Raw genomic sequence first — 19,636 nt, forward strand, 5'->3', positions numbered from 1 at the left:
ATCGCGGAGCCCTCACACGTACAGCCCGACGATACGCCTCCACCTAACCCAGCAAACGGAAGCGCTGGGCCGCCACGATGGACAGAAAGCTCCGTCCAATAGGCAGGCGGGTTGGCCTCCCAAAATGTAGGTTTAGCCAGTAGGAAAGGGCAGGAACGGGGGGGAGGCGGGGTTGGTCGTAGTCAGCAGTGCAGGTTGAACGGAGTCCCAGCGCAGGGCTGGGATGAGCCTCAAAGTTCAGGGCGATCGTGGTGGGGGATGTAGCAGCGCCGCTACCGCCGCGCACCGGCCCGGCCCGCCCCGGCTCCCGCCTTCTTCGGCGCCTCCCCCAGCCCCCCCCCGCAGTTTTTAAACTCTGATTCCCGACCTCCCCCCTTCCCTTCTTCTCCACACCCCCCCTCCCCTTCCTCCCCTAAATGCCAGCCATGATCGAGAAGGGCCCAGAGGTCTCGGGGAAACGGCGGGGCAGGAACCACAACGCTGCCGGCGCGAATAATAACAACAACGGTGGTAGCAAAAGTTTATCTGCCGCCCCCAACGGCAACAGCAGCGGCAACTCCTGGGAGGAGGGTAGCTCGGGGTCCTCCAGCGATGAGGAGCATGGTGAGGAGCGGGGGGTGGCGGTGTGTGGTGGTAACGGGGAGCGGGCGGGGTGGGGGGTAGGGGCCGGGCGGGCCCACGCGGGTAACGCTTCTCCCTCTGTCTCCCGCAGCTGGCGGCGGTATGAGGGTCGGGCCGCAGTACCAGGCGGTGGTCCCTGATTTCGACCCCGGTAAGTCTTTATCATTATCTCTTTTTTTTTTTTTTTTGAGGGGGGCGCGGGGGGTGGACGACGACGACTCCTCCCCTTCATCATTGCTTTGGACCCCCCGCGGTCAGCGGAACTTGAGGGGCGAAGGTACTTCCCCGTCGTTCTGCTCATTGGGGGAATCAAAAAATACCCCCCAACCCCCAGTTCCAGTCCCAAACACCTAGAGCAAGAACAAGGAGTACGTGTCTCCACCCCCCCTCCCCCCCCACGCTTGATAAAAGAAGTCTCGATGCTTTCCAGAGGGCGCTTTGCAGGCAAGGAGAAATAGGGAAGCTGGCAGGGCTAGAGAAGGCAGGAGATGGCAGTTGGGTGGTTTTTTTTTCTTTCTTTCTTTCTCTCTCGCTTTCTCTTTTTTCCCCTTTTCTTCTAATTTTTTTTTTTTTTAAATTTTTCCGCTCTCTCCAGGACTTGTGTGTCTGTGGGCTTGGTGGTAGGGGTGGATCTAGAACAGACAAAGTTGCATATATATATATGTTTTTAGAAGGTATTTAGACGCGTCTTGAGTCTGGATTTTAATTTTCCTAAGAAGGTGGTCGCTTTCCTCTCTCAAAAAAAAAAAAATCACATCTCAGCTATCCTGCTGCGGTTCTTTGCAAGCTAATTTAAAGTGGTATGGAAGCAAATTTTGAGCAAACAAAGGAATTAGGGCTGTGCTGAAAGGCAGGTGCTGGAAGCACGTTAATACTGAATGTATCTCCGTGTACAGAAAGGTTGTTGACCTCCTTAGTTTGAAGGATAAACAGTTTTCTTTTAAATTTTATTGTCCCTTTGTAAGTGAAGGTTGAAGCTAGTGAAAACCCTCCTTACCTGGAGATTCTAGCATTTGGAGTTGTCCCTTTGCCCAGCCCAAACTTAATTGAATCCTCCGCACCTCTTGCCTCAAAACAAAAAGAATGGTTTTGGAAAGGCACGGCGTCTCCTTGTGGAATAATCCTGAGTTACTACTGTGTGAATTTAGGAAAAAGGTTTCTTGCGAATTGTCCTCAGACTGTGCTCTAGTATGTTTGATACCTTTTTATTACTTACTAAATATGTTTATTCTTAACTGCTAAGGTCGTGGGGGGGATGGGGGAGAGTGGTGGAGGATGAAGAGGATTTTTTTTCTTAAGTTCCATATTGCTTGTATTTAGTTAAAGAATCATTTCCTCCACTCATTCCCCCCTTCATTTTCTTGACGAAACAAGATAGCAAGTCTTGGCGCATGGGAACTCCATTTCTTGGTTGACCAGGAGGAGGAAGGGGCGGGGGTGGGGAGGAGGAGAAAAACTAGAGAGGGAGGGAGAGGGAGCTGTTAGTTAGGCAGCGCTTGACACTGTTTTTTAATCTGTAGGTCAAACCCAACATTTCTATAACATGCAATGTGCATCAAGCTGGCTATTAGCCAGGTATCGAAGCAATACTTGGGCGTTTTGGTTACGCTCTTTGTAATTCATTTCCCTAACATAATACATGGAGGGGAAAAAACACTTTGTGCCCCTTCCTCACTATTATTTGCTCAGTTATACATTGTTCTGGTTTTAACTTCTAGATACACAGTGACCTATACAAAGGTTATTGCTTTCTGTGCAGTGTGGGGTGGAAGAGAGGGGGAAGTGTGTGATGTGGAGAAACATTTTAACTTTTTTTTTTCTTTCTGAGTAATGTGTGCCTTAACACAGCATCAGCATGGTTTGACTGACATGGATTGTGTAATATAGCAAGCTCTTAGTAGAATGGCCTGAAGTAAATGATCAGTCTTCTGATGACCTGGATGGGTGTCAGATTCTCCTTTTCTAGACAGTTTTTTTTTTTTTTCCCTCTTAAAAGTACGCTTTTTAGTTAACAAGTTTGTGGTGAGCTTTTGTCTGCTTGTGTATTAAAGAATTGTTTTCTTGTCCTGCAGAATTACCAAGGAAAAGCTTTGCAATGCAATATTTTCCCTGAATTCTGCGATCTCTTCAGGCACATTGTGTTTATTTGTTGTGCTTTTTTCCCTGTTTAGGAATGAAAACTGTAAAGAAGTCTAGCACATTGCACTAAGATATTTTGGTTGAAACTGAAATTGTCTCCCTGATAATTTTAAAATGAAATCGATGGAATACTGTTATCAGGGCACACAGATGCTGTGTCTGTTTCTCGCTAGAAATTTTAGGGACTGAATTGACAAAAGGATCCTAAGGCTTGAAGGTTGTTTGGTGTTGAGTTGCGGAGGCTTTCACCTTCAGATTAGCTGGCTGGTAAAATGCAGAGGGTTCTTGCTGCTCTGGCTGAATCTGAAGGGAGAATGGACGGACTACGCCTTGTGTGTGCTATTATATTTTTAAACTTAATGTTCAGTTCTAGCTTGGTTTTGGTTGAGGTATATCTGTAACTGCTGATTCTTATATCAGCATTCTTATGTGAGTGTTCCTCTGTCCCCTTGCATAGGGGTAGACAAGGCATTTAATTTTATTTTACTTCTCAGCCACGTCTGAGCTCTAGCAGAGAACAATAAAATCTGGGATGCTTTTCTCAATTTTTCTGAAAACCTTTTCTGTAAGACTATGGGAGACAAGAGAGGTAGAGTCAGACAGTGGTGGGATGTTGGTCTGGGCTTTATGAATTAAATAGCCAGAGAAAGTGAAAAACTACCATATGGTGTAGCCTGAAAGCAAAGAGAGTTGCCCTCTCAATGATTGCTTAGGTTTAGGGAGGGAAGGAGCCTTGACATTCTTTGGTTAGCATGAAGGAGTATAGAGAATGCTTGTCTTTCTTGTTTGAGCAGAGTATGAAGAAAATTAAGGGTTACAATTCTTTGTTTTTGCTTCACCCTTAAAACCAGTAAATCATAGAATCAGTCAGGGTTGGAAAGGACCACAAAGATCATCTAGTTCCAACCCCCCTGCCATGGGCAGGGACACCTCACACTAGATCAGGCTGGCCAGAGCCTCATCCAGCCTGGCCTTAAACACCTCCAGGGATGGGGCCTCAACCACCTCCCTGGACAACCCATTCCAGGCTCTCACCACACTCATGGTGAAGAACTTCCTCACGTCCAGTCTGAATCTCCCCATTTCCAGCTTTTTTCCATTCCCCCTAGTCCTATCACTACCTGATATCCTAAAAAGTCCCTCCCCAGCTTTCTTGTAGGCCCCCTTCAGATACTGGAAGGCCATGATAAGGTCACCTCGGAGCCTTCTTTTCTCCAGACTGAACAGTCCCTTTAGTCTGTCCTCATAGGAGAGGTGCTCCAGCCCTCTGATCATCCTTGTGGCCCTCTCTGGACATGTTCCAGCACCTCCATATCCCTCTTGTAATAGGGGCTCCAGAACTGGACACAGTACTCCAGGTGGGGTCTCACCAGAGCTGAGTAGAGGGGGAGAATCACCTCCCTTGACCTGCTGGCCAAACTTCTCTTGATGCAGCCCAGGATCTGGTTGGCTTTCTGGGCTGCAAGTGCACACAATAAATAGCAAGTTCTCATCCTGAATTAAAATATATTGGTGCAAGTTGTGGTTAAAACTTACTCTGGCAGTGGCTAAGGGTGGGCCTGTTGTGATTCTCTGACTGTAAAAATGCTCATGGCTGGAAGCCTCTGTAGGAGGTGGTCCTTGCAACTCCTTTAGTAAATTTCTTTATAGTGGCAAGACCTATTCCCTGTCCTGGCAGAGCCTGTAGGTTCTTTGCTAAAGTTAACATTAGTATCTTTCTTACCTATCCCAATCTCCCCGTACGTTGGGAAGGCAAGTTCTCTGTGCAACGATCCCACTCCTTTTATTTTCTCAAAAACATACACCTCTATTACTATTGGTGTAGTACTTACACCCGGTTATTATTGATATAAGACACTTTGCAGAAGCAAAGTGTTTATTAAACAAGTCGATTCAAATAGGGAGAAGAAAAAGAAAACTTCTGGGACTGAAAATCCCATGCCAAAACTCACTAGAATCGGTAGAACTTGCACTTGAGCTGTGTTTCACTGTTTGGTCTTGATTTCATAGATGTTATGTGAAAAATTGCTATTGTCTTTCCTATTTCCTCTCTTTATTAGAGCTGAGAGTCAAATATATGCCAGCTGAAAAATTCCATGTGTTAAACAAGGGCTGGTATTGGTAGGTCAGCATTTCTTGTGAGTGCTCAGTCTGAGACATTGAAGGTTTTGAAGAGGGAAAACGATTACAGTTCTTTTAATCCGTACAAATGAAACTCACATGTCCTCTTAATGGAAAAAATCAGTGGAAGGAAACATTGCATATCCTAAAGCTAAATAAAAATCTTTCATTTGGGGAAGCATTGATACTGTACTTGACCATTTGTTGCTTATTAATTTGTGCTATTGGAGCATTGAAAGTAGGAAGAAGAAAATATTAGTGAGCACTTCAACACAGACAGTGAAGGTATAGTCTGTCCTAAATTTTGACATGTATTAAAAGCAGGTGAACTTTAGTTCCTTCTCCCTAGCGCTTCAACTTTAGATTCTCACATTCATTGAGATGCCAGTAAAAATGCAGGCCACATCTTGTGCCTTTGTACATCAGTTGTGTTGGTCATCTTTGGAAAGTAACTTCTGGGCTATTTCCAGTGGAAGCATTTAAGCAAAAGCTTGTTTCACTCAATAGTGTCTTGCAGATATCCAAAGTTGGGATGTGTGTCAGTTTTGAGGTTTCAATCCCATGTTTCTGACACTGGTCTCTTCACAGTTTTCTGGTGCTGTATTGTTACAGTTAAAGTAAAAATGGCCAAAGGAAATACTCTGTAGTGCTTTCACCCCTAGGTGCAGAAGTCTACTGGAAGGCTGTCAGTTCCAGCATGTCACTAATTTTTGAGGAACTTATTCTGTGATCCACAGTTAGCTGTGCTCTGCCTGCTCCTACACAAATGCTTGATATTCCATTGCCTTCTTTCATGGCCAGGAGTGTGTTTCAACATTAACAAAAAATGAAGGGTGTGTGTGTGTGGAAACTCCATAGAAACAAGCCTTTTCAGTGTAGTCAAAAACTCTGTCAGTGTAGTTGTCTAAGAAGGGTTAAAAAAAAACCCAAACTTTGCTGTCTCTGATCTGGAATGCCCCATAGGGAGGGGTGTCCTAGCTGTGTCCTAGAGAAGGAAGCTCCTTCTTCCATCCATCCATCCAACTCTGTTAAATGTGCTCACTCTCGTCTATTTCAGAACAAAAGTGAAATAATAATGGGACAGACACTGGGTGGCTGATTTCCCTACAATAGTTGTATTTCTCTAGTAGTTGAAAAGGCCAGATTTCATTAGGTTCTATCTTAAGCTACTTGGAGGGGTTCTCAGTAGAAACACCTATCAGCCTACTCAATAGGAACTGTAACCCTTGTTAAAGGAGAGGTTGTTAAAAGCTGCCTTAACTTGTCAAGTCCAACTCCCAGCCAGCTTACTCTCTTTCTTTGCAAGTAGTCCTTCTCCTAATAGTCCTAATAGTTTGCAAATAGTCTGAATACCCAATGACTATAAGAGAAAATGGAGTTTAGATGAAAGGAGTCATGAGAAAAAGGGGTGTCAGGGAAGAAGTGTGCTCTTCAGGTGAGACTTTGGGATCTCCATCTGAGCAAGTGGAAAAGTCAAAGCCAAGCTCTTGAAACTGGAAATACTGGTATCCTGGAAAGCTATCTCATCTCCTCAAATGACTGCCTTAAACACAACAGACAGGAACTCCTGTAGTGCAGCAGTCTCTTTGGAAAAGAAGAGAGAATTATGAGGATGTTTGATCTAATTAAAAAACGCAAAACCATAATGTACTAATGCCCAAAGTGTTTGGGCTGACAGAGGCTACCTAGTATCTTGATAAACCAGGCATTTCTTGATCCTTTTGCTGGTGTCTGAGGAGATGTGTTGTCCGCAACAAGACTGTTTTCCCAGTTAAGGGGTGGAAAATTCAGGTATTATGGATTTTCTCTTAAACTTGCTGTTGGGAGAAGAGATTTCCTTCTAGTTGTAGTTTGCTCAGCCTCTTTACTCCCTCATGGGCTATATTTGTCTTGTTCCCCGTTCACGAGTCTGTATGTATGTGCTGTACTGCAGAGCAGATGAGAAGGTAAGGTCCTCAAAAGGTGTTTGTTGTTTGTTTTTTGTTTTTTTTTTTTTTTTTTTTTGGTTGTCTCAACCTGGCAGGCATTTAAGGTACAGTCAAAGGGGTTCTTAAGGTCAGGCTGGTTCTCAGCCCTCGGGAAGGGGGAGATGATTTCTGCCGCCTCCTTACTGTGCTGGCAACTCTGGTGGTGTGTGGGTGAGTCTCAGTCTCATCTTGTTCCATCGCTGGCATGTGCTGCTGGTCCACTCACTGCAGTGGGAGAGGGTGCAGTCCCACTCTCCTACATTAGGAGAGTGAAGCTGACTTGTAGATGCTGACACTTTAGTTTATCCTCTGTTTCATAAATCCACCCTGGAGAGAGAGGAGTAGTGGTCAAGTTGGAGACTTTATTATCCATATCTCTGGCACTTCAGCAGGAGTTCAGCTTGATTTGGTACTGTGTTTGGTACTTTGGTACTTTGTTACCTCTTGGCTGCTCACCCAAGGGAAACCGTTGCTTCTGTGGCTCAGTAGCTGACTTTGACCCAATTCGTTCACTCCTTCTGTGAAAGGGTACAGAGGCTGCTGGTGGTGAGCAATTCTTCTGCCCCACCTGAAGCAGGGCATGGTTTCAGAGCTTTCTTGTTATTCAAATAGTACCAGAGCATCCTTCTCAAACCTTAATGGTGCGATAAACAAACATGTCTTGGTGTAGCCAAAGCCCGTGGCTTCCTTCCCTGCCTGGCACATGCATTGTTTCTGTGTGGAGGTAATAGCTGTCTTGTACTGACAAATGTATTAATGGCTGCTCTGGAATTAATACTAGGTAGAGTGACTGTTTTGTTCTTCATAGATGATTCCTGCTGCTTAATGAGTTGCTCTTAAAACTCTTGTTTTCAGCCCTATTTAGGTCTGTGACTTGACCAAGTGAAGGTTTGAGCTCTCTGTGATTAGTTATTATAATTAGCTTGGAAATCTTTGCCTCTGTGATCAAGGCGCTCTGTATAATGCGGCTTATAGTGGGCTCTGCTCCTGTCACATACCTTGAGTATAAATGGCAATGCGTTGTTTGACATAAATATGTATTTTTTTTAAACTGATGTTGTAACTTTATTGTATATATTTTTTTAGTATGCACCAGGCAGGTAAATCTGAAGTAACTAACTCCTCAAACTTGCGGTTAGTGCACTAGTACCCTCAGATATAACAGTGTCTGATTGTGTGTTGCCCATTCCACGTGTAAGGTGGGATTGAGACTCGGTGACTAGTGGCCAATTGACTCTACACACCAAATCAAACAGAGAACTTCGTGATTGTTAGAGCATGCACCCTTCATGTGAAGTCTGTACCTTTTTCTACACTGGGTGACTGCCTTTTGAGGCTTTAACTCGATGCTATAACAAGGTGAGCAATCTCATGTTCTTAAGTGTTTAAACTTGAACAGTTTGTATTTTAAAGAACTGAATTTCAAAGTGGATTTGTAAACTGAACTTGGTCTTCAAAAATGCCCTTGTAGGGAACGTTGGATGACATGTCTGTCTTTAAACTTGACAAGCTTTTAATTTATAGTTCTGTATGAAAGCTTTGACAACTTTGTGCTTTTCGAAAGTGCAAGAGGATGTGCTCAGCCTTGGTGAAGGCAGTGAAAGTTCCTCCAGTATATTCTAGAACTAAGCTGCTTTTGCACTTTTTTCTCTGTTTTGAAATGCAACAGATTGATGTGACTGCCTTTAAGTATTGTAGGCCAAACTCAATAAATTTGCTTCACTTCTCATGTACAGTTTTAAGACAAGTAAGTTTAATTTGCCTTTACAAGTATCTTCAAAAGCTCAGCTCTATGCAGCAGCTACTCTTTGAACTTCTTTAAAGGAAGTATCAGTAAATGTTGCCTCTCTGGGGGGAGGAGGCTGCACAAGTGTGATAAAATTAAAAAAAATCCCCTCTTGGGAGGAAATTGTAGTCTATGCTTCCCCTTCAGCCCTGTCCTTCTATCATGCAGGTACCTTTAGAGGACATCATATGCCCTCTGGGTGTCACTAGGTATATTCTCTAGAATACTATTCCCTTGTCCCTTTAGGGGCAGAGGGATAAGGTGGTGAGTTTTTTTCTTAAAATTATTTCATCTTCCCTGCCACTTTTCTTATATTTGTGCTTTACATCTGAATGTATTTCCCACACAATAATCTGAGCAAGCAAACAACTTGTTTTTATTATGTAGTTGTCTGAACTTCGCAAGGAAAAATTAAAAAGACAGTTTCAAACCATCACATCTAGTTAGAGGAGTCTAACTATGTGACTGTTACAGTTTTTCAGTTCTTCTCTTGGTAGGTATGTGGTAACCTGTCATGATAGCATGTGTGCATACTTTTTAGATGACTCGATGTGTTAACAGGTTAAGATTTAGTTCATACAGAGACTTTGATTTGAAAACTGTGTATTACACATTAGTGTATGTGACCTGGAATTTTTATCTTTCTAGAGTTTATAACCTTGGTGTGAAGGCACAGCATAACAAGTGTGTAACATGGTTGTGGCTTTTGGGTTCAGAAATCCCTAAGGAATACATAAACCAGGCTTGCATACAGGGGCAAGTGATGCAGCATGCATGCCTGCCTCTCTTGACAGGTTGCTGGAGATGACAGAGAGAGATTCTAGTTCCACAGTGAGATTTGGGTTGGATAAAGGCTAAGAGAAACCTTTTGAATAGGAAATGGCCTCCTGGTTTGAGACTTGATGATGTGAATAGGGGTAGGGGAGGCCTTTTCACTTCCTCTCCAGCCTGTGTTCTTAGGTAGCTGCCCCAAGCAGCTGGTGACATTGGCTGGAGTTGTATATGGTTGTATGCTTAGGTTGCTGACAGCTCTATGAGCATCTAAAAGTGCAGAATTTGTAATCCAAGGTTTTTTTTTTTTGTGCCAAACAGTGCAAATGACCTGTGGATACCAGTGTGCAGGTCTATTCTCCCAACTGAAATCTCCCTGCCCTTAGAGGGGGACTGTACTGGGTGCTTTTGGGGGAAGCAAAGGGCTGTAAAGGCAGGCAGGCATACCAGGTGTAGTGCTTATACATTCTTGATACTGTTTCCTGTCTAGGAATCTTAAAGATGTTTCTCCTGGGACCCTTGTGTTCATTTGTGCAGCTGCCAGGGTACTGTTCACGACAGTAGCCATGGGAACACAAGTAGGATGATACGAGTTTAAAACTCTAACTTGTTGCTAGGCAGACCCAGTTCAATGTGTGGATTAAATAGTCTTAAACAGCAAAAACCTCACCCTGGTCTGATATTCTACCTTATTCATGGGGGAGGACTATTTGGCTCATCCCAAATTCTGGCTATTTGTCTTTAGGCAGGCAGAATGAAACTAGCCCCCAAAGGGTCCCCTGACACCAGGCAACATTGGGGGAAACCCCTCTTGTACATCTGAATAAGGAATACTTGGTGGTTGGGTGAGGGGGAGTTCCAGCAGGTAGGTTTCAACATCACCTTTTCTTAAAAACAAAGTGCTGCAAAGTAAAGCCATGAGCCATCTGATGCACAGCTCATACAGTCCGAAAGTTGTAGCCTGCATTAAAATAGATACTGCTAGAAGTGACATACACTCTAAATAAAGGTCACAGGCTTAAAGTATCGCAAGATTGCTTCTAAACCCTGGCTGTAAAAACTTAAAATTAGGACTAAGGCAAGGTAAATGCCTTTGAAACAGGCTGCTCTTAGCATCTTAGCACAGATGCTGGTGTATGCTGTATGAGCTGTGATACAGACCTTTTAACTTGGGCAGTCTCTTGCTGGTAATGTGCTTTGTCTCAAGCTCATGTTGTGGTATTTCTTGTTAATGAAATAAGAGCAGCTCATTCCCTTACGTTATTTTTGTCATGAATGCCTGACAAAGGCTGTATGGGAAATTATGGGGGCCTGAAGGAAGCTGGAGACCCAGACTTTCAGGGAGTGATGGGCCCTGTGTGCTTCTTGAGGGCTGAGTTCCAGCATGCCTTTGTCTCTGCAGCTGTTGGCTTCCTGTATCACAGCAGTAATTGGTTATGCTCTGGCCACTGGTTTAAATGGATTTTTTAATTTCATAAACGTTTGCTGTGCAGTAACTTTCATTTCTGTTCGAATAACGCCATTTATAGAGATGCTCCCAATTACCACCTGCTCTTTTTCTTTCTCCACAAAGTACAGTCTTACCTAATTTAACCTCCCACAGCAACTGCCTTGAAGTAATTTTCTCTTTGCACCTTGGCTCACTGCTATCCTTTCCCCCTCTGACCACCCTAACAAATCATGGTTGTCCTTGCTTGTTCTTCCAGAAATGCCCTACAATGGTGGACAAAATGTTATTGTAGTCAACTCTTAAAAGAAAAGATTGCTCCCCTTTAATATTCCTCAGCCCTTTTTTCATTTCCTAAGTTGCTATTTGTGGTTCTCCCACCTTCATTACAATTTGTGTACAGCTTCTAGATCCTATCTATCCACCCTCTTACTAACCTAGCCCTGCTTGGATTTCTGTACTCTTTTCTATCCTTGCGAACCTTTTTTCTCCTTACTTTGTCCCTTCATGAGAGATACCTTCTCTGTGCCAGAGCTACATTGTAATTGTTCTCCAGAGTTGCCTCTCAGGCTGGAAGAAAGTGAATGTGATTTTTTTACTGTTATAATTTGTCTCTAAAAGAGGGGAAATGAAAATGTAGCAGAACTCTGCTCCGTGACAACTGATTTTAAAACTTGTGCCTCCCTGGATATGGCATCTGCCTGCTTTTCAAGCATTTAAATAGCAATGATGTTTTTGTCTTTTCGGACTCCTTTCTTAAGGCTTTTATGTGTTGCTGAAGAATTGCCACCCCAGCTTCTCTGGCGGAAGCCTCAAGGTGTGGTCCTGGCTCTTGCAGAAGCAAATGCTCCCCCGTACTTTAGTAGAACACTTATCACTTTGGCCGGTAGTGTCACTCTTCTGAACTGTTGCTGCTGTGAACAAACAGGTGTGTGAGAAAGGTGAGAGGCTTGATCTTTCCTGCAGCCAGGGCTGCCCTGGGGACAGGCTCAGTGCTTGGCTGAAGCCTCCAGCTCATCCCTGCTAGCTGGGTGCTGAGGTTGAGTTGCTGTGAGTAGCTCTGAAGCCTATCCTATGAGTTTAGAAAGGAGGGAATGGAGGTCTCCATTTCTGTTTTGTGAATAAAGCAAATATTGGGGTTGCTAGCTGGCGCATTTGCAAGCAGTAAGTGGTGTTGCAGAGGGGATGGGCAAGTGCTCTGAAGAGCTTTTCCTCTTCTTGCTGTAGACTCGACCTTGGGCTCATCCAGTGTGCCAAGTTGGATGGTGCTGAGGGGAGCTGAAGAGGGTACAGCTGGATCTCATCTGAAGTTCTCATCATCTTTCTTCTCCTGTTAGGCTTTGTGCAAGTACTGAATAACTCGGAGGAGAGGCTTGCTGGTGGGAACTTGTGGCAGAAGGAAGATTTGAGTAATGTGTCCAGTTCTGGGCCCCTCAGTTTAGGAAAGATGTTGAATTGCTGGAGCATGTCAGAGAAGGGCAACGAGGCTGGTGAGAGGCCTTGAGCACAAGCCCTATGAGGAGAGGCTGAGGGAGCTGGGACTGTTTAGCCTGGAGAAGAGGAGGCTCAGGGGTGACCTCATTGCTGTCTACAACTACCTGAAGGGAGGTTGTAGCCAGGAGGGGTTTGGTCTCTTCTCCCAGGCAACCAGCACCAGAACAAGAGGACACAGTCTCAAGCTGCGCCAGGGGAGGTTTAGGCTGGAGGTGAGGAGAAAGTTCTTCACAGAGAGAGTGGTTGGCCATTGGAATGTGCTGCCCAGGGAGGTGGTGGAGTCACCATCCCCGGAGGTGTTCAAGAGGGGATTGGATGTGGCACTTGGTGCCATGGTTTAGATAGTCATGAGGTTTAGGGTGACAGGTTGGACTCAATGATCTGTGAGGTCTCTTCCAACCTTCTTGATTAAAATTAAAAAAAAAAAAAAAATTATTTATTTTCCCCCAGAGCTGTCCTCTGTCTTTCAGCTCAAGATGTGAGTTGCTTGGCAAACTCTTTCCTTGTGTGTGTCCTAGCTCTGAGAAGCTGTTCTGCTTGCTGGGAAACTGCTGCGTTGTGTTCTACCTCCTTCTATATTTGGGGTGAAATTTTAGTCCTCTTGATTTGGTTCTTAAGATGGCTCTCCTTCCGATTTGTATGTGAGTGCATGGGATCAATTTCTTTTGTTTCTTGAGGAATTTCAACTGAAATGGCAAGCTGTCCTTCATGCACAGCTCAGATGCTGTCCATGTGGTGTAAACACAAATCCAGCCATCCCACCCAATAGTCTGAAAATTGGCAAGGATCTAGGGGTTATATCTGTGGATTTGGGTGAAATCATGGAGCCAGAGTTTGTGACTGAGAAGTTACATTAGAAAAATTGATATTTTTTTATTGCACCTATCTTGCTAAAGTTATTTGGAGGATGGGGGAGAAATAAAGACAGGACTCTTAAACCTTTAATAATATTTTTAGAGGTCAAAAAACAAATAAATGACATGTTGGAGGAATTAGACTTGGAAGCAGTTCTTAAGCTCTGAAAATGCTGGGAAGGGAACTGTGTTTATGTCCTTTTACCTCAGCCCTTGCAAAGAGACTCTCTGAGCAGGCACTGGTCTCCTCTTGAAACCGTCTCCATCTCAGTTTGGAGGAATGCTGCCGTGTCTGGTTATCACTTGTTCTGCAGTGGCTGCTGCTTTGCCCAGGGCAATACCTCCTGAACAACAGTGTGTCCTTTTGTTTCAGTTCAAGAGAAGGAAACTACTGGGTGCAGTAGCATTACTTGCAAAATCATTTCAGTGTCTGCTGAGGGGGTGGGAGGAGGTGTGATGGGGTCTTTGAAAGAGGTGGGTAGGAGAAGCCTTTCCAGTGACTATTTATACAGGCACTATATAAAGGCAGCAGATTTAATTCATGCTGCCAGAGCTGGGTCAAAGCTTTGAGCAGGTGCATGCTCAGAGCTTGCTTAAGTTGGATAGATGCCTGCCAAAATGTTTATCAAACAGGAGAATAATAGGAAAGGGTTGTATTTAACCTTTTTTTGATGATTAATTTCAACAATAACTTTAGAAATAAAGTGAGTGGCACTTAAAACCACGGTTTGAAAAACTGGCTTGGTGCTTGCAAACCACAGTGGGAAACACCTGTGCTGCAATATGCCCTGCAGCAGGACGGGATAAAATGGTTGGATGCTGCTCACTTACTGTGTTGTTTGTTGGCTGTTACAGTGGGGTTCTCCTTGTATGTTTGGGTTGCCTTAGCACTCTTAGTGCTACTTGGTTTTTGCTCTTTCAGTAGACACAATTTGGCTTGATATCTGCATTTCACTACTGTTCAAACGATTCTGGGCCTCTGGGCTAGGAAAGAATGAATCTAGTTCGTCTTAGCTCAGTTCTACCCTGTAAAACTGGTATGCAGTTGAGGTACTGAAGCTGTCTTCAGACTATGGAAGACACTACTGCACTAATGTGCTAATTTTATACTCCTACTTGGCAGGTTGCCTTTGTAATCAAAGGACTGGAAATTTTTCAGTTTGAACAAAATGTTCTAAGTAGCTGTTCTCTAGGTGCAAATGGATTTGATATGGGATACTGCCTTCAAAGTAAATCCATCCTTCCATGTCTTTCGGGGCATAATTGTGCTAACCAAAACTCTTTCTTAAGTGGAGTGATAGTTAAGACCTAGGTAAGGCTTAACTGTGGAGTTTGCTTAGTGATGTATCTTGTCAATGTTTATGCATCTAATGGGAGTGAGGAGGGGGATGTTTTCAGAAAGTACCTGGAAGTTTTAGGAATGGCAGTTATAATAAATTACTATTGTGATTTTTTTTTTTTTAAATAACTATTGTACAGACTTACATGGTCAAAATACAAAAGATTGCTGTAAGCAACTTTGCAAGAAATATTCTAGTGAGTTTTACAGTACCTGGCATGCAGGGATTATGCAGTGGGAAGTAAATATCTGCTTCTCATCAATAGTATAAAAGTAATTAGAAACATCTTTTGATGCTCTTGGGATTTTTGCCCTTTGTTTTAGGGAATCAGAATATATGTATCCTGACTTTACTTTTTCCAATGGCAGTGTCTGTGGTAACGGAACAATCACAGAGCAATCGTATTGTTCAAGTGGTTTGAAATGAAATGTTAAAGGCCGTATGTTACTAGAAAACTTTAAACAAACGGCAGAATTTCTTCCAGGCTGTATGAAGCTTGTGTCTTTCTGTTGCTTTTATTTATTTTTTTAAGTGGCTTCCAGTGTTCTTGAATCTGTGTAGAATTTTAAACGCTATTTTTTACTGAGCTTAGAATTTCACCTTTTATAATACCATAATGAGAGCCAACTGCTAAACTTTGTTGCTTTGAGTTTAAGATGAAACAAAGCTTTGTGTACCTTACGTTCAAAGAACAAGGTGAATTGACAACAAGAATATGTTTTATCTTCCATGTTTTGGCAAGACTCTATAGTCTTAGAGGGCAACTGTAAGAGGAAAGAAATCAGTGGAGGCACAAGAATGATGTGAGAAGGACTTGTGAGCTCAGCAGAGCTGGAAGCTAACTGTCTTAGATGGGGGTGGGGATAGGAAGTGAACCAATCAAGAAGGGCTGAAAAGTGACAGTGGGAAAAATCTTAAAAAAAAAAAAAAAATCTCCTGATGTTAGTGTCCTAAAGACACTTGGCTATTCTTTCTGCTGTTTTATCATTTGATAGATTAAACACACAGCTGCCAGTTCAGATAAGCGCAAATCTACCCTTCCCGCACTTTGGAGAATATGGTCTTGAATAGAATTTCTGCAATCAGGAGACAACCAGGATGGTGGGGTGGTGGTGAAAGGGAACCTACATTCATGACACCTTACTAGCCAGAATGCTGCTGCCTCTGAAGGCCTGACACATCCACATTGAGCTGAGCTACTGCTTCTGCCTACAGCAGCTGTCCTTGTCTGTTAGGGGCTTACGTACATGGCTGGATACTGCTTTGGCAACCTGGGCAAATATGCAGCTTGTCTGGTGATGGGAGAGCCAGAGTAGGCCTGTCTTTCCTTTCTCTTCTCCCAGGGAAGGAGCTCTGTGGTTTTCTCTGTTCATGTGCCCTTTCCTATCCCCACAGCTGACCATTCATCTAAAACAATCTTTTGCTGTGATTTTTTTTCTACCTTACAGAAAGGCATTTTTCTCAGAAGCTGTGGACTTACATAGTGGAGATGCAAGTTCTTTGGCACCTGCTATTGTTGTGCTGTCATTCATGATTTCCTGTGATCATCAGCAGAGTGTGATGTCCCCACTGCATTCTGTTTACTTGGCCTCATTCTGCTGGGCTTGGTGAAGCTTGGTCACCATAGAGCTTAATGATTTGCTTGCCATGTCCTGCAATAAAGGTGCTAGGGGGATTGCAAGTGTTTTGGTCATTCTGTCAGTATATTTTACTTTCCTGTTGCTTGTTCTGCCTGTCCTTTGAAGCCACGCAACATCCCTTTGTACTACCTTTGTGGCATGTGGGCCTTGAGTGTGATTACCTTCTGCTGGACTAGCAGGCTGCTGGAAGTGTGAGCAAGCCAAATGAGATGCTTGCTCTGGGGACTATGCCTGGGCCAGATGCAGAAAGGGTCAAGCACTAAGTTATCATGCAGGCTGACTCTTGGCACAATATTCTGCTGAATAAAACTACAAGATGTGGTTTGCAGACTCTGGGGTCTGATCTTCTTAAGTCGTCCTACTTCTGTTCAGGCTTGAGTTTTACTGTATAGGTCTTGTTCCTCTATCTCTGTGTTTTACTCTATGTATGTTCTTGACTAAGTATTTGTTTGGGTTTAAGGGCCCCTTGTGGCTTTCTCTCTTTCTACTTCTAACTTCACTTCTTTTCAGACTCCTTGTTTCATCCCTGAGCTGCACAAAGCACCATATCTCTTTCAGAGGTGTCTGCATTCTTAGCTCTCTGAGGTTGGGTCAGGCCTTGTCTAAGTCAGATCTCCCGGGTCATGCCAATTCCTGCTCATTGTGCCATGGAGTAAAGATCATGGACAGGCCTGGGAATGAAATGAATGGGGGAAGCTCTCAGCACACTCAAAATGGCCCTTCTGTGTAGAAGTTTAGTTGGCAGTGATGTGGTAAAGAACATGCAGGACGCTGGAATTTGACACTAGTCTCTGGAGGGCTCTCCTGGGCATATCTGACTGCTGGAGGTGGTTTGTGAAGCTGGCTCATGGGTTCCTTCCAGGATTTAGGTGTGTGCTGATAAGATGGGCAGTGGCAGGGAAAGAAAAGTAAATTGTTCCCTTCCTTCAGTCATTTTGGACTGTAAGAGTACCAGCCTGTGCTGGGATTGAGGAAAATGAATGATACTGCCTGCAGTGTTTTTACAGCTCTTGGTACTTCTCTTCACATAAAGGAGCTTGAGACATTTGTGTGCCACAAGGCAAGTAGCCACTGTTCCCATTTATAGCAGGACAGGCCTTTCAGTGCACACAGTTAATCCAGGTACTAAGATGAGTAATTAGCACCTCTGTTCTGCCTGTACATTCTCCATAGTCAAGCCTTCAAGTTCTTGTTTCTTACTCTGTTAGCCCAGCTGGGTCACCTGACTTTGCACAGTGGAAGCTGGATTTGGATGAGTGGAAAACCAAGTGGGAGGAGAGCCAGGTTGGTATGCAGATGATATGATGATATTTCTTCCCCTTCCCTTCCATTTTGGGCCAATGGCTTAAAAATTTATTCTGAAAAAGCATCTTCCAATTGATTTTCAAATGGGGAAACAGGCAAAGCTTTTTCTAGTAGGGGAAGATAAGCTTGGCTTAGGTTGATGTTCCCTGCAGCAAAAGAACATGTCAAAGTAAGAGGTGGTGGCAGGGGGAAGACTCTGAAAAGAGCTTGATTTCATTAAGCAAAGTCACCTGAAACCTTGATGTGTGAGAATCATTTCCATTTGGTAGAGATTGTGACAGGTGTTTCACCATAGGATGCTCATTGCTTGACTTTCAGTGTGGCCTTGGGCACAAAGCTGAACCTTTTAGCATTCTCTGTTTTCTTGAAAGCCGCTTGTGTTGCTCAACATGCGGATGAGCATTGAGTGGGCAAGTGTGTGTTGTATCTAGAGATGTTAGAGAAGGACACGGCAGCCTCATCAGATCTACTGCTTAGTGGCAGCGCTGGAAGCTCCCCTGTCTGATTTGGTGAAAGTAAGATGGGGGAAGGTGTTAGTGTGGTCCGTCTTATTAACAGAATTGATGCATCTGAAGTCTGGTCTGACCACAACAGTCTAATTCATGTTCTGAAGGTGAAACAGGAAGAAATTTTCCTTTGTAATCTGTATTCCAAAAGTCAAAAGTGTTTCTGGCTGCAGGGTAACTAAGGTGCATTAACTATTCCACTGTGAATTTCTTGCGGAGACAGTGTGCTTGCTCTAGCTGTACTGGAAAGTAAAGCAGGTGTGGCCAGTGTTTGTCTTGCCTTGGCCATCTGAGGGAGGAGTTTGCATTTCTTTGCTGGGGGGGGAAAAGAAACATGCCCCTAGCAGCGAAGGCAGAAACTAATTTTACGTATTTCCCTCTGAGGCTGCTTGGAAGGAAGAGAAATGTGTATATAAGATAGCAAATAAATGTGTGTTTGGGTTAGACTCTTGTGCCAGACCTGTGCTGCGCCTTATGAGCAGTATTGATGTGTCTCAAAAGTTTGATTCCTTCCCTCTGCCTCTAATGGAGCGATGAGGGACCAGGAGGTTTCCTGGACTGCTCATGGCTGCTCATTTAAGGGTGTATTTCTCTGGGTTACCTTAGCTTTTATTTCATGATGCTGCCTCTCTTGCTTGCTTCATGCAAGAAAGACTGCTCCCAGGAACCACTGGAATATTCTGCTCTGACTGCATTGTCCCTGTTTGTGGAATGTTACTTCTGCGGGTGAAGCCGCAGAACACCCACAGCCCTTGAGCAGAGGGATTTCACTGTGTCAGAAGAAATCCTGTTTCCCCCTTAAAGAGTTTGGAGTGTTTCTTGTCAGTTTCTCTTCCATTCTTTTTTCTGTGACATTTTCACAAGAGGATTTCTGAGAATCTGGAGACCTGTCTCCTGAAAATCTGAGAGGAGAGTGCAGGATGTCAAATGAGGAGTGGAAACTCTTGAGGCAGTGTGTTCTGGAATGCTGCATTCAACGAAGTGCCTTAAGCCCAGAATTTCCCACAATCTTAAGGCCTTACCGACTGTGAAAGATAGAGAAGTGAATGCCAAGTGATGCTAATAGAACCATGTTCATTTCTCCTGGGCTCTTCCCTAGCTGCCTGCCTAAATAAGCACCCTCTGCATCAGTCACACCATTGCCTCATGCCTTTGAGCAAAAGTAATTTTCCTCTCAATGGTGTAAAATGGGAAATGCATTCCAAATCTTCTACTAAGCAATGAGAGGACAGCTGGTCTATGGAGACACCGCAGCATTTGTTAAGGTAGTCAGAGTGCTGAGTGCCTGTTGTACCCATCAAAAGTCCTTAGTGAAGCTGAGGTTCAATCCAGCCTGCTGTGTGCAAGGTGTGTCTGTACAATGTGTGAGTGCTGGTTGTTTGAAAATCTTAATGGAACTTGTGCTCTTGGAAGGGAAAGATAAAAAGCAGGTCCTACATGTGTCTGCTGTGGTCTGTGAAAACCACAGTTTATTGGATGTTGAAATTATCTTCCTAGGTTCAGTTATAACGGAGCCTTAGGACACCCTGAGGGGAATAGGCTCTTGTTACTCTGAGGAGGAGGCATAATTTAAGGAGGCCCCTCTCAGGGTTCAAGGTTCTTTGGTGACCTGCTGTACTGTAAAAAGATGCTACCATGACAGTGG

At 43.9% G+C, this 19,636-nt stretch overlaps 1 protein-coding gene across 1 annotated transcript in view; it reads left to right on the plus strand.

Moving 5' to 3' along the window:
* The first annotated feature begins 416 nt into the window (after positions 1-416).
* RCOR1 (REST corepressor 1) overlaps positions 417-19,636 on the plus strand; it is an 82,479-nt gene continuing 63,259 nt past the window's right edge. The window contains exons 1-2 of the mRNA XM_054400295.1: positions 417-603; positions 713-772. Of these exons, the coding sequence (XP_054256270.1) occupies positions 417-603; positions 713-772 (247 nt within the window). The remainder of the gene's footprint in view (positions 604-712; positions 773-19,636) is intronic.

Source organism: Indicator indicator, chromosome 4 (assembly GCF_027791375.1).
Source record: "Indicator indicator isolate 239-I01 chromosome 4, UM_Iind_1.1, whole genome shotgun sequence".
Lineage (NCBI taxonomy): Eukaryota > Metazoa > Chordata > Aves > Piciformes > Indicatoridae > Indicator > Indicator indicator.